The sequence below is a fragment of the Callionymus lyra genome, chromosome 6 (genome assembly GCF_982586985.1).
Source record: "Callionymus lyra chromosome 6, fCalLyr1.hap1.1, whole genome shotgun sequence".
Lineage (NCBI taxonomy): Eukaryota > Metazoa > Chordata > Actinopteri > Syngnathiformes > Callionymidae > Callionymus > Callionymus lyra.
Window position 1 is genome coordinate 22,063,028 of NC_141823.1, and position 14,485 is coordinate 22,077,512.

At 37.0% G+C, this 14,485-nt stretch overlaps 3 protein-coding genes across 3 annotated transcripts; 2 read left to right on the top strand and 1 right to left on the bottom strand.

Moving 5' to 3' along the window:
* Positions 1-317: 317 nt before the first annotated feature.
* Positions 318-2,322, bottom strand: gnptg (N-acetylglucosamine-1-phosphate transferase subunit gamma). Its single transcript, XM_087794260.1, has 11 exons — positions 2,193-2,322; positions 2,043-2,097; positions 1,914-1,981; positions 1,793-1,847; positions 1,602-1,685; positions 1,442-1,535; positions 1,154-1,268; positions 1,003-1,085; positions 773-901; positions 548-629; positions 318-474 (listed from the first exon to the last, which is right to left on the bottom strand). Exons 1-11 carry the CDS (start codon positions 2,269-2,271, stop codon positions 395-397), a joined length of 924 nt encoding a protein of 307 aa, XP_087650386.1. The 5' UTR covers positions 2,272-2,322; the 3' UTR covers positions 318-394.
* A 41-nt stretch (positions 2,323-2,363) lies between these two features.
* tsr3 (TSR3 ribosome maturation factor) lies at positions 2,364-4,840 on the top strand. Its single transcript, XM_087793266.1, has 6 exons — positions 2,364-2,762; positions 3,336-3,546; positions 3,673-3,866; positions 3,952-4,119; positions 4,176-4,230; positions 4,647-4,840. The coding sequence occupies exons 1-6, from the start codon at positions 2,642-2,644 to the stop codon at positions 4,810-4,812; spliced, it is 915 nt and encodes a 304-aa protein (XP_087649392.1). The 5' UTR covers positions 2,364-2,641; the 3' UTR covers positions 4,813-4,840.
* An 893-nt stretch (positions 4,841-5,733) lies between these two features.
* pdpk1b (3-phosphoinositide dependent protein kinase 1b) lies at positions 5,734-13,775 on the top strand. The gene is made up of 14 exons (XM_087794264.1): positions 5,734-5,914; positions 7,662-7,958; positions 8,114-8,156; positions 8,234-8,371; positions 8,618-8,762; positions 8,844-8,941; positions 9,092-9,167; positions 9,262-9,330; positions 9,806-9,902; positions 9,993-10,166; positions 10,238-10,455; positions 10,547-10,604; positions 11,297-11,449; positions 11,584-13,775. The coding sequence occupies exons 1-14, from the start codon at positions 5,891-5,893 to the stop codon at positions 11,695-11,697; spliced, it is 1,704 nt and encodes a 567-aa protein (XP_087650390.1). The 5' UTR covers positions 5,734-5,890; the 3' UTR covers positions 11,698-13,775.
* Positions 13,776-14,485: the final 710 nt, after the last annotated feature.

A 14,485-nucleotide genomic window follows, 5' to 3' on the forward strand; every position in this document is an offset into this window, starting at 1 on the left:
TGACACCTAGTCTCCAGCATTTCAGTTTTTTTCTGGATTAGACAACAACCACACCAGTTGTTGCTTCCCCTGTCCATTCTGATGCTCAGAGGAACCTGACCTTTAAGATATGCAAATGTTTATGTTTGAGGAGTCAGAACCTGGATGCTGTTGCATATGTTTATTCAATCTCGATTTTTGTTTCTTTTTGTTTATACGTATGAAATTGGCCTCGACTGCAAGTATTGTTCCTGCAGTGTTTATCGTGGCTTCCTGGGTTTTATACGTTATTCAAATAAAAGCGATAACAGGTTCAGGAAAGATTGAGAACGTCCGAGTCCTTTTTATACTTCTTTGGTTTATTCTGAAGCCATCACAAAGTTTACATTGATTTGTCAGTAGTTCTGACTGTTAATCAGGGTAAACCAATGCGGCCAAAGTCTCCTCTTAAACGTTGACCCAAACCTGTTGCTGTGTCTTTAGTTTGATTTTCATCTGTAAAGAAAAAAGAAAAGGATATGACTTAGTTAACCTCGTTATTTTTGATTGTGTAAAAAAAAAAACTTACTCTGTGTTGGACCCAAAGAAATGTTGTGTTGACTAAGAAGAGCTTGCAGCTTTTGAATCTCTTCTCGTAGCTTTTGAACGTCCTGTCAAAAGAATCGCAGGCAACAAAACAACGTGTCAAATTAAAGGATTATATAACCAAGTAAGTGAATGTTATGTTCATTTAACGCCTATAAGCTTTTGAAAAATCAGCTCCACATAACTGCATTTATTTTAATATACTCACATCAGTGCATTTTTGCAATGAGCCATATTTTTCTAGATCTGCTGCCACTTCGTTTTTATTTATATTCACTTTCTGGCCCTTCAGTAATCCAGCCTCCTCAAATATATCCCTTAAAAGATTGTTGTAGCCCTGTCAGAAAAAAACAAAAAACATGTTCAATTACAAAATATATACACAAAAAATGCTGAAAGATCTGTAGTTATAAAGTGTACAGTGGTTAAACTACTCACCTGGTCAGTTATAATACCCTCATACTTCGACTGCTCAGCTTCATCCCATTCATCTTGAAGCCTTTCACTCAGTGTCGGGTAAACTTTTAATAGACAAGACAATTTATCAACATCTGTTTTGCCTTATAATATTCCATTTAACAATAGTTACCAAGGAGCGCATGTGGATGGCAGACGAGAGGCGTCTCGAATCTTAGCGAGTAAACACACGTGCTTGGCTCCGACACACTAGCAAGTTTACTTTTAGTGCCGCAGACGAATATGACCTGCACAGAAACAAAACATGCAAAGTAAACTTGACCTTGTGATGATTTTAGATCTTGTCAAATCCATACACACAGGTTGATGAGATCAATTAGTCAAATATTGATCTGTGTACTTGCTAGTTGGACCTACAGTATTTTCAAATGTGTCGTAATTTAGTAACAATTCAACCAACCTTTGTTTGTCTGCTTTTGGCTCCACATGCATCTCCTTCTCTCATCCACATGCCTGTGAATGTATTGTTTGCTATTTCCCACTCCTGCCAAATCCTATCGAGGATATACAACTTATTTTTCTGAAAACATACAGTGATTTCGTTTTTTCAGAGTTATTACCCAAGAATCCCACTGTAAGCATTCCACCGGAACGACTGTTCGTGTTGTGTGACGTTGTGAAAGGGACATAATTCATATTTATACCTGGAAAGTAAGCAGACACATGTATGTTAATACTCGAACCCCGATCATTTTAATGGGATGATAAATCAACCAACTACAGTATACTGTCAATTTTCATAAAAACTTACATTGACTCAGTGAGTGTGAAGCATTTTCCAGCCAAACGATGAAGATGAACAGGTCCTAGTTGAGAATGGTGTTGTTAACAAAACCGTTTTTTTTTTTCATTTTGGTTTTTAATAGTTTTACCAGACACTGGTGAGGGGGTCACTTTTGGCTGCAGTCTATTCCCCTGGGTCAGATAAGGATTGTTGATCCTTAAAAAGGAGGACGTAGGCGTGTGTTAAACAATATTTAAACTTTATAACGCGAACTTACCCGAATGTATTTGGCTCCTCGACAATCTTCATCTTACCCGCGATTCCACAGTTTACTGTCGAGGGAACAGAAACATTTCGATCATGCTAGCAAACTCTTGGATTTTGTTCGTAATACACTGACGTTATTACTAAAAATAAAAGTGCGTACTTAACACTGATATACAGGTGAGAAAGAAAGTGAATAAAACCGGCGTATTTGGAATAAAGTGTTGCATTTTCAACTCCATTTCAATTCAGCAGCAAATAATAAACAGCAGTTCCTATTTGAGTCACGTGACGTGACGCAAGGGGTCCTGTCAGGAAATGAGTAGTACGCATGCGTGCAATCCTACTCGGAGAGCGACGTGCTTTCCACGATGCAAATGAACTAGTTTATTATTATAAATTCTTTTCTTTTTTTTAGTCGGTCAAAAGGAAGATAGGTCACAAAAAAATTGGTAGAAAATTAAACACGAATTTAATGTGCGTCTATCGTACTTTGCCTTCTGCTTTTAAGGGATTCAGGGTTTTACAGTTAGCTCAGAGCTAGCTCAACATGTCAACACTGCTGCTGACAACAGTCTGTCAATAGATAAATATCACATTCTGGTGGAAACGATGGGTCGAAAGAAACATGGAAAGTTTGTGCGAACTGAAAACAAAGGCAAGGACGTTCGACACAGAGTTAAGGGTAAAACATTGGAGGCCTTTACAGAAGAAATGCACACTGCGTTTGAAGGTAAATGATAATTTAACATTTATATCTCAATTGATTTAACCCTGTACTTATAATGACAACAGGTCAGAAGACTTAATAAATCTCTACTTTATAAGCCAAAATAATATAAATATTTTTAAATGATGACTATCAAAAATATTTATTATCTTACAGTTCAGATGTATACTCAATATTATCAACTACCAACCCATGACCTTCCAGATTATTTTTCTAATGTATAGCTTTATGTAATGTTTTTTCTGTTTTGTCTATCCAGTGTCATCACTAATTAAAAAGGAGTAAACTCAATAGTACATAAACAAACTTCATCCAGTCTAACCACTAGGCCGAGCAGCAGCTTTTCAAATAAATGAACAGTGGTCATGAACAAGAGACACATTTATAGTATTTCTATGATGTTTTTAATTCCTGCATACAGGTCGATGGCTATTCTAATTCTTTCTATATCCATATTACTGCTTATGTTTTATCTGTCTTAAGTTATGAACTCCCTTTATTTTAATGGAATGAAATTCCTTTAATATTACTCTGTATTTGTTATCATATTTAACTCACTGTCAAATTCATTTTCAGCAAGTCTTCATGTAGAGGAAGGAGCAGAGGCTGCCCAGGTCAAACTACCATGTCCGCTTGCCATGTGGGAGTTGGGCCACTGTGATCCAAAGCGATGCACTGGAAGAAAGCTTGTACGTAAAGGCTTTGTGCGCAACCTTCGTCTCAATCAAAGATTTAACGGCCTTATACTAAGCCCAATGGGTATAAAGTATGTGACCCGAGCAGACAGGTATGCGTGTAGGTGTTTTGGTATTTCAAATCTGGATTTTCTTTTAAATTGGATGAAATGATACACCATTTCTAAATTATGTATATAGTTTAGTATTTAATCATCTCCTCCTTCACTTTTTGGCAGAGAAATTGTTGCTAACAATGGTGTGGCTGTGATTGATTGCTCTTGGGCCAAACTAGATGAGACTCCCTTCAATAAAATGACTGGAAGTCATCCACGGCTGCTGCCCTATCTTGTAGCTGCAAACCCTGTCAACTACGGAAAGCCTTGCAAGTTATCATGCGTGGAGGCTTTCGCTGCCACTTTCTGCATCGTAGGTGAGGTCTCGAATAAAATCTCAGAAATTAATGAATGATTGAATTAAAAGTCCGTCTCACATCTAAAAACTTGTTGTTTTTGCAGGTTTTGAGGAACTGGCTTCACTTGTGTTGGGGAAATTTAAGTGGGGTAGAGTATTTTTGGACCTTAACAAAGATCTTTTAGAGAAATATTCTACTTGCGAGACAGAAGAAGAGTTGCTGAATGTGGAGAAGGAGTACCTCACAGCAAAACCTGAGGAAGATGAGTTTGGTAAGGAAAAATTGCAATTTTATTACAGTCTCATTAAGTTTTGTTTTTTGTTTTAGATCCATTTGATGTCTCTTCTGGAGTAGAGTGCAGAAATCTTAACAGAAAACAGTGGTAAGGTTTTTATTTGCACAAATAAGTGTGCCATTTTAATGGAAATAACACAACATTGACAAGCAGAGCTTGAGAAAGTTTTTATTTTAAGGCAGAACAATTTAGAAATACATTGATTCAAATGAGGAATCTAAAACATCCAAATAAACTTAAACAAAATGTTTATAGAAATCAAAAAACAGTTACAAAAAATTAGAATTTAATTAAATAGAATTTAGTAAATGATAATTACAAGGAATAAACTATTTTATTCGTTTTTCTATTTACTGTCAACACCAACCAAAATTCTTGTGTTTTCTAACACTGATAATAAACGTTGCTATTTAAATAAAGATTGGTTAGTTTAAAAATAAGAAATGGTAAACAGAAATGTCTGTTGAGATGATGATGAGTGATTATATTTTTCCTTTCTCTAGTGAACCTGAAAATGAAGATTCTGGTGAAGAATCTGACTCATCTGAGGAAGAGGAAGAAGACGACGAAGAAGAAGAAGAAGAAGAAGAAGAAGGAAATGATAACTCAGAAAAGAATGATGAGTCAGAAACATCCTCAAATGATAAGAAAGTGTCATCAGATTTTTAATATTAAAATGTAAATATTTCTTTACTCACATATTGTCCTTTATTTAACCATGAAGCATTACAAGTTTTAAACAAATCAACTGTCAGGCTATGTACACCAGGTCATGGTGAACCGGGGTATCACATATTGGAAAAATCATGGTTTAAAATTGTTTGAAAAGATTGGAAAATACAATGTTTGACTTAGAAATATACAGCAGAGAATATTTTGTTGAATCATAAGGCAAATAAACATTTATCAATTTCAATTCACTTTAACAAAGAGGTAAACAATAGGTCAGACACAGTTTAGAGTTTATATTGTAAACACATTGTGTGGGGTTTTAAGCTAGTAATTTACATGAGAACCAAAACTGTTGACCGTGGTCCTGGTGATGTTGGGCTCAAGGTCTGTCTGCGATGGATCATTGAAGGAAGATTATTCAGCATGTTGTCCAATTTACCCACCGTTCTTTGCAAAACACATGACGCTGTTGATACTCAATCCACTTCCAAAATACATGTAAAACTCTATATATTATCTATATATATATATATATATATATATCGAAATATTCACCTTAGTTTGATTATGAACACCTAGCTGATAAATCCCTACGTTTGTTGTAGTTGTGGTCCATATATACAGCACAATGTGTAATTCTGGCGCCATCAAGTGGTCTTATTGTGACTTACTTTACATTTCAACTGCATTAAAACATTACTCAATATTAATCCGCTTTAATATGTGTATATTTATGAATAGTTTTTATCTACAGTTACAAAATAAAATATAAATATGATTCTCTGTGTTTTTTTAAATTAGCGATTTAAACTGTTTAAGTTATAAATATATGTTATCGGCAACATCTTGTTAAAAATAATTATTAATAAGTTGAGAGAGTTAAGTCTTCTTTTGCGATCAAATCTGTGTGATTGTAGCAGTTGTGAGTGAGTAGAGTGGGCGGACACACAGGGACTCTCCTGCGGTAACATTGTTGTGGAACGACGTCACAGCTCGAAAATGAAGGCGCAGAGGCAGCCATTACTGGAGCTTCTCTAATTATTTTATTTCAAATAAATTCTCAAGGAATCTCCCCATGGCAAGAGCTACAAGTCACATGGTAAGCGGCACAACTTTAACGTGAACCAGGGTTCGAAGCCGGGGAGAGAAAGGTAGTGCGGGACGAGTGATTGACAACAAATAGTTCGGTTGGGCCTTCAACTGGAGAGATCGATACCACTCACTAGCTATGCTAGTTAGCCAGTGTTGGCTAACACCTACTTGAGCGCTGCTACTTCAAGTACTATCCTTGAACACACCTTTTCACCCACATAAACGCTTATATGTGTGTCAAGTCCGTACTTTGACAACGTTTCATTTTACTTTCATTCACTATCGACGACGTTTAAAAGGCTCTCTGCAATTGTTGGCTAAAGCTAAGAGATAGAGATTGGCGCTTTCGGATCATGCTAACAAGCTAGCGGTGCTGTGTCAACCTTAAGGTTGGACGCTGATAAAGTTGTGTAGTTCCGGCGTCATTTCGTTGCTTTTAACCTCCGGACTGTGGTCGGTGTCTTCACATTTGACGTTTATACTGAATGACAACGCGCTTTTTACCGCGATGGCTGTTTTTGAATGAGCGTTATTTACCTGGATTGCTAAGGTTGGCGTCAAGTTTACAATTGACTGGACGGAGAGCCTCCTAGCAGCCGTTAGCTTCCAAAGAAAGTTCGCACAGGCCCGTCTGTTGCTGAGGGTTAAATGTTTCCTTTTCCTCCCGAGTTTTCTTTTTCGACAATGTAAATTATGATGCACCAAATGACAAGATTTAAATTAGAAAGCTAATGTTCATGTTGTTATGATGCTTTGAAATGGCCACACCTAGGTTTTGAAATGAAAAAATACATATTGTATATACTGTATATTACCAGAAAGTATGCCTTACATTACAAGTGTTTTGGCATTTATTTGAATATATTAAGACATGGTTTGCTGGTCTTGTCCCCACAACATTATCAAGTAAGATATGCTTACAAAGATTTAACAAGAAAAGCAAAACTTTGTGGTAAAACCTTGGGATAGAACAAAAGTAGTGTAAAGTAACATTCAGCTATTTCAAGTAACATAAGTAACATGCCCATGTTAGATTTGTGCTATGGTTCTAACACTTTTGTTTGAGTTAAACTGAACAAGTGGCCTCTGGTTGGAAAAGGATGATTGATTATTATGACTCATCTTTATCAGGATGTTTTGACATGGGTGTTTTTATCGTCCTTCAATTTCCAGGAATCTAGCCAGTTTCAATTTATAGACCCGGTTACAACGGCTTAATAAGGGGAAACTACAGAGGATGAAACTAACACTACATGGTTGGTTTGTGAGAAATCATCTGTTCTTTTGCTATTCAACAGTAGTGTTTAGACATCAGAAATAAAGTCAAATACAGATTTATGGAAGCAATATCTTGATTATTGATAATCTATCATACTCTGCATCATACCGCAAATTTACCGACTGTCATAATGTAGCAGTGAGTTACACACAGTGTTGCATCTTGGGTGCTTGGTTGATAACAGATGGTTATTTTATATTCCAAAATATTGACAAGCATCGACAAAATGAAATTACATATTGTAAAGCAAAATGTCACAAGGCAGCTACACAAGTTTTGTTTATTTGTCATCAACCAAAAGAAAGTATCAGACCCTGAATTCTCTAATCAAACATTATCTCCTTTTGAAAACATTTTAGAGATATGCCCAGAGGATTATTTTGTCTCCAGTGTATTAATAAAAAAATGTGTTCTTTCTGACAGATGCATCATTACCCATCTTACGTTTTTTTTTTCATTCTCTCTTTCTTCACAGTATGATGTTGTGCCCATTCAGCCCAGCGTTGTCATTTGTTCCTGCTCGCATCCATCAATGGTAAGAAACCATCCTGACTCCTGCTCGCCACTTGCTATCCCAGGCGCAAGCAGTAGCCACTGTCCCAGTCCCAGCATGGAGGGCTCATCTTCAGAAGCCCGTGCTGCAGGAATGTCTGCCAGCAAGCAGGGCTCAGACCTCCACACACAGCCTGCCACTCAGGCGGTCCAGCCTCGCAAAAAGAAGCCAGAAGACTTCAGATTTGGCAAGATACTGGGAGAGGGCTCCTTCTCGACGGCAAGTACTACTGTATTCAAAAATGATTGCTAAAGAGATGTTGCTACACGTTGACATTCCTTCATTTGATATTCCAAGATGAGTCACCTTTCAAACATTTGCAATCAACTGGTAAGAATAATACTGACTCTGACTTTGTATCCTATCTTCACTAGGTTGTCCTGGCAAGAGAGCAGGCGACGGGAAAAGAATATGCAAGTAAGTGATAGGGAAGATTAATGCTTGACCTTACCAAATCTGTTCATATAACAAGTTTTGCCTTTTCTTTATTACAGTCAAAATTTTAGAGAAGCGACATATAATAAAGGAGAACAAATCACAGTATGTGAAAAGGGAAAGGGATCTGATGTCAAACCTGGACCACCCATTCTTCGTCAAACTGTACTTCACATTTCAAGACGATGAGAAGTTGTGTATCCTTTTGAACCAGTGGCTTTGTTTGTCAAACTTTGTTCCAAAATCACCGACTCCAATAATCTGATTAATACAAAAACATGTTTGTCTATGTGTCGGGGCATTGCTACATTAGCTTAAGGCCTAAACTTCCATTATAATACATGAGAGGTGTCTCTTTAAGTCATTTTGAATTTCAACTATTTTGATTACAAAAAAACAACAAGCATTTAAATTCATATTGAGCCTTAACTTTGTGATTGAAGATTTTGGGTTGAGCTATGCCAAAAACGGAGAGCTCCTGAAGTACATTCGAAAAATCGGTTCATTTGATGAGACCTGCACTAGATTCTACTCGGCTGAAATAGTTTGTGCTCTAGAATACTTGCACAATAAAGGGATTATACATAGGTAAGGGGAACTTTTTTTCATGATTCTTCAATTGTCCTATGTTTCCGTGTTATACTGTATTCTGTTTTGTTATTCTTTCAGAGATCTAAAACCAGAGAATATTCTTTTGAGTGAAGACATGCACATTCAGATAACAGATTTTGGGACAGCAAAACAGTTGTCGTCAGAGAGTAAACAAGGTAATGCCTTGCTCCCAGTATGTGTGAATGGCTGTCAAAGCGCTTTGTGACCCTGGTCTAGAAAGGCGCTATATAAATGGAGATTATTATTATTCTTCTTATTATTATTATTATACATTTGTAGATAATGCTTTTGTTTTTACTTGGCAGCGAGAGCAAACTCATTTGTTGGAACAGCACAATATGTTTCACCAGAGTTGCTAACAGAGAAATCCGCTTGCAAGAGGTAAGTTAAACGTGCTCACCCAGTAGGTTTTATGTATTTTAACAAGTTTAAAGATTTATTTTTTCAACTGACCATTCTTATCGTTCGTTCTTAGCTCTGACCTGTGGGCTTTGGGATGTATTATCTATCAGCTGGTGGCCGGTTTACCACCATTCAGAGCTGGGTGAGTATTTTTTACCACCACCCAATCCTCGGCTTCCATCTACTTGGAGAAGTATTACCTTCTATCTCGTCGGACATCATAGCCTGACTCGCATCAATACATTGTCCATTTATATCTTACAAATGGATTATTACTTATTATCATGTTCAATTAGTCTTCTGACTGTCAACTTATCATCTCCTATTTATTTACTGCCACTATAAACTATTCAATGGTTTATCTAATTATAGTTTATAATTTATGTGCAGTTGAATTTTTTGCCTTCATAAATATTCCATGCAGAGTTGTGCAAACTTTCCAAGGGTATAAGTATGCTTAGGCTTTAGCATGTTAGTATTATGGATGTTTAATATAACTGTCAATTTAGGCACAATCGATCATATACATTTTTATCAGTGATGGTGGAAAAAAAATTGTGTTTTCGGGCTATTCAAATTCTGACCTTTGTCTTTCTTTTCTGAACCATCTCTTGTAGGAATGAGTATCTTATATTCCAAAAGATAATAAAGTTGGAGTACGAGTTTCCTGAAAAGTTCTTTCCCAGAGCCAAGGATCTCGTCCAACAGCTTTTGGTAAGTAGTCGCATCTCTGTTGTGACTATATGACTTTATTTATGTAATAATTATAAACTAATGTTTTGGTGTTTACAAATATTTTACTAGTCACTGGACCCATCGAAACGTATTGGATGTGAAGAAATGGGAGGCTATGGCCCATTAAAGCATCACCCATTCTTCGACACGATCTCTTGGGATGATCTTCACCAACAAACGCCCCCCAAGCTCACACCTTACCTGCCGGCCATGTCTGAAGATGATGAGGATTGTTATGGAAATGTAGGGTGCATTTTCTCTCATTTGATTTGAGAACTGGAAACCAAAGTCTAACTTACCGTTCTCTATCGCAGTACGACGACCTCCTGAGCCAGTTCAGCAACATGCAGGTGGCCCAGTCCAGTTCATCACACTCCCTGTCACCGCATGAATCCACGCCGCCTCAGAGATCCAGTAGCAACATCGAACAGTATATCCATGACCTGGACAACAACTCCTTCGAGCTGGACCTGCAGTTTACTGAAGAGGAGAAGCGGCTGCTGCTGGATAAACAAACCACTGGAAATCCCTGGTAACCTATTGAATATGAAAATATTGTTTAACCTTATCGTCACTTCTTGAATAGTTCCATTTCAAGCTGTTTTTTTTTTTCTTTCTTATAGGCATCAGTTTGTTGAGAACAACTTAATTCTGAAAATGGGTCCAGTGGACAAACGAAAGGTGCGTAACTTCCCGACAATGAAGACCTTATGCAAGGCCTACATGACTATAAACCAAGGTTTTAATGAGCCATGATGCTCAATTGTCTCTGTTACATATTTATTTGAAGCATCAATCATAAAGCAGCAAACCCATTGTTTGCTCATCCTGCACTATAAAGTGTCTTAGACCCCAATTCTTACTCGGTCATAAAGATTAATTTTGACTTTAACATGCATTTTAATAAGAAAGTTTAGATCCTTTTTTCCCCAACATCAAAACTGACATCATAAAGGGGCAATATATGTTCATCTTAAGTTTTGTGTTACATATATTATATTTATAATAGGCTCTTTGATCTAAGTCAATTTTTCAGGCACCCCTTTGATCAGTTGTTGTCTTTTAATTTCCTTCCGTTATCTAAATGTTCTTGCCTCAAGACTATTATTGGCTCACCCAATTAAATTGGAGGGACATCTAATTGTCATTTACTAACCTTGTCCTAACTGAATAAGTTGTCCTGTCTAAGTACGGATAGATGATGTGGTTGTTTTTTTTAAATAACTAACCTCAGTTCTAAGTTGATGGATAAGCATCCGATCTTGACTGATGTTAAGTGTTCACCATTAGACTGAGCTTAAAATTGAAGTACAGGTTTATAGCCTCCTCGGTTGATGAGTTACAATCTCAAGTCATGTTGCATTCCAATGCAGGGTTTGTTTGCACGACGGAGACAGCTGCTCCTCACTGAAGGACCACACCTGTACTATGTGGATCCTGTCAACAAGGTCCTGAAAGGAGAGATTCCTTGGTCTCTGGAGCTACGCCCTGAGGCCAAGAACTTCAAAACCTTCTTTGTTCACACGGTACATGATTATCTCTGATGTTCTATCCAGTATATTTTTTCCTCCTACAGCATGTCCATACCTGCCCACTGTTTTTACATTTCTCCTCCTATGTGGCTATAGTAGTCTAAAACTTTTCTTTTTTATGTCTACAGCCTAACCGAACATACTATTTAATGGATCCAAGCGGAAACGCTGACAGATGGTGTAAGAAGATCCATGAAGTTTGGCGAAAGATCTATCAAAGGCACCAAAACCCTGGCCTATAGGAAGACAGTTCCTCCTGTGGCCATTCCTCTTTAGCTCCAAGGCCAATCACTGAGCAGAGTCACACCCTCTTTAGTGCCCTTCATCACCGCAGTCTCAACAAATTCTTAGAGCCACTGGCATCTGTTTGTTTTCCTGAGTAGAATCATGGGAAAAATACAACTTTGGATTCAGGGTTGCTTTGCTTGTTCTTTGTGCACTCTGTGAGACTTTCACTGCAGTTTTCCTGTGAACAGATGACAAGGCTACCCATCATCTTTTTGAACATTCTGAGGTAGAAAACTATGTGTGGAACAACACAACCAGACTCTCCAACGCACAGAATGATCTCCTGCTTCAAAGATACCATACCACACAAAGTAGCCTGTAAACCAGATCCTCTCCAGATGTCATTCACTAACTATACCATACATTGTATGTGCAAGCTGTCTGTCGGCAGTCCTTGTCTTGTGCATATATTTTATTGTTGTAGAAGATGCTGCAAGAAGATTCAATACTTCCTTGTTTTGTGTCACTTCCCCAATATTACCAGAGTAATTGTCTCTGTCTCATGCATACTTCAGTCCAGCCAAAGCCTGGATATGGGAAAAAAAAACAGTGCTCTCCTACAACAATGTGTATGTCTGCTTTAGTTTTTGTGCAAGTGTGAGCCTTCCATAATCGTTACTGAGGATGTTGCCTACAGGAGTGGGGTAAAAAAGCCACTAACTCATACTTCATTATCAGAACTAACTTATCTCTCCTGCATGGCCACTTTTGTAGCTCCTTTGCTTTTTTCTCTCCCAGGGCACAGGAGGTATATTTTATACAAATTCAACGGTGGGTTTGTTTTGTTACTACAATGGCCAACATAGTGAATATTATCTGATGATTTGGCTGCTCGATCATTCACTTGCTACTTCTGTGGTGTGAATATTTTAGTAGTTGGGATACTGGGCTCACCTTCAAATACTCCCCGACCTAGAGAAACCGAAATCCTATGTGCTGAACAAACCAATGCTGAACATAAAAAACCACAAACGCATAGAGATGCTATCAAGTCTTTGCCTCAATCATAGTAATGCTTTTCACCCTGGACAATATGGCAACACCGTTTCCAGTACACTTTCTCATATATCCACATCATCCAGCTGTTGACCCAATGGAAATGAATTTATTTTGATGTGTGTTCATTTTTTAGAAATATGTTTTATCATACCGCTTTTGATTTAGTTTTTTTTTTTTTCTTTTTTTTTTTTTTTTTACATATTACCTGATGGTCCTGCTCTACAAGGTCCTTTTCCTTCAGTGTGTGTCTGGAGTTAAGATGAACAGGATCCTTGGGCCCAGAGCTCGGTGTTGGATGTTACAGAATATCTATCGAATCCAAATTTCCGGAGAAATTGCTGTATCTGTCTAAGTCGAGGGAACACTCCAGCAGTGTTTTCCTCATGTTGAGAAATCGTTGAATCAAATTGAGGGCAGTCGGTTACATTGTGCGAGCTCTACCTCGCTTGTAACTGACTAGAACTGTGATGTACAGATGATGTATTATTAAAATCTGAAATAAGTAATGCAATGATCTTAGGATACAGTTTTGTATTTTTATTCTTGTATAATGTTATTTGATGGCTATTGTTTAGCCTCTAGCTCACTCTGTTATTTAAATTCTAATATATGAATCATATTTGGATTGAAGTCATGTTCAGGGGCCATGTTGTGTATGTATTGAGATGTAAAGCCTTTGAATGTGAATAATTATTGTAAACTATAATATTTTACAGCTTTTTTTCTTACTATATCATACATTTTCTATTTGCTCAGTGATTTAATCATATTCTGATAATTTAATGATTCTGTTCATTCTCTCTGATTATTTGTGTGCTCGGTCAGTAGATGTTGAATGATGAATTTTCCACTTAATGCTTGGTAGTCCAGTAATTAAAGCATGTAGGGAATTAAGGCATACAAATAAAGCCATTTGTCCTGTCTTCTGTTGACAAACCCATGTTTGGACATGAATTGACAACGCAGCAGCATTCAGTGGCAATGGCATCTCACATTTTGCAGCATGTAAATAAAGAACTGAACTGGCCCATTACGTTTTTTTCTGTCTGTTACTGTTTGTCTTATTTGGAAGCGACTAAACCTGAAGTCTACAAATGAAGCACAGTGTGCTAGCTGGTGGTAAATATATGCCTTGTCTCAATTGTTCAAAAAATATACCAACAAAAAATACTATTTACATTTTGTTACATTTGAGGAACACCATTAATCTATGAATATTGTTTGTAGCTTAAATATTTATTGATATATATATATTGCTTTCACTTAAGATAGAAAACATCCATACTGTCCTGTAAATTGTCATTTACGTTACACTATATGACATTAGTTGTCTAGTTTATTATTAAGTTAATTAATTCTTACTTATGTTAACCTGTTTTAATTCATATTGTGGGTTTATACATATTTGTTACTTGGAAGGCCTACATACACATCTATCCACTTTTCTGTGCCGTTATTTATTTTACAAGAAAAAAAAGATAAATACGTATTCATCACTTTAACTTCCCTGTGACCGAATTTCAAAACTATCTTTTTTCAAGAATCCATAAATAACTTAAACGGGGTCACGTGGTACGAATTCGACCAATCAAACGGCTCGGTCACAGAAGCTCCAACCAGAGAGGAAACGGGGCGACTACGTCATCACAGTCACATTTTCTTCTTTTTATTTGTTATTATCAAAATACATAACACAAAGTGTACAAGACAAAGCCAAGTGTATTCTATGCAAATATATGAAAA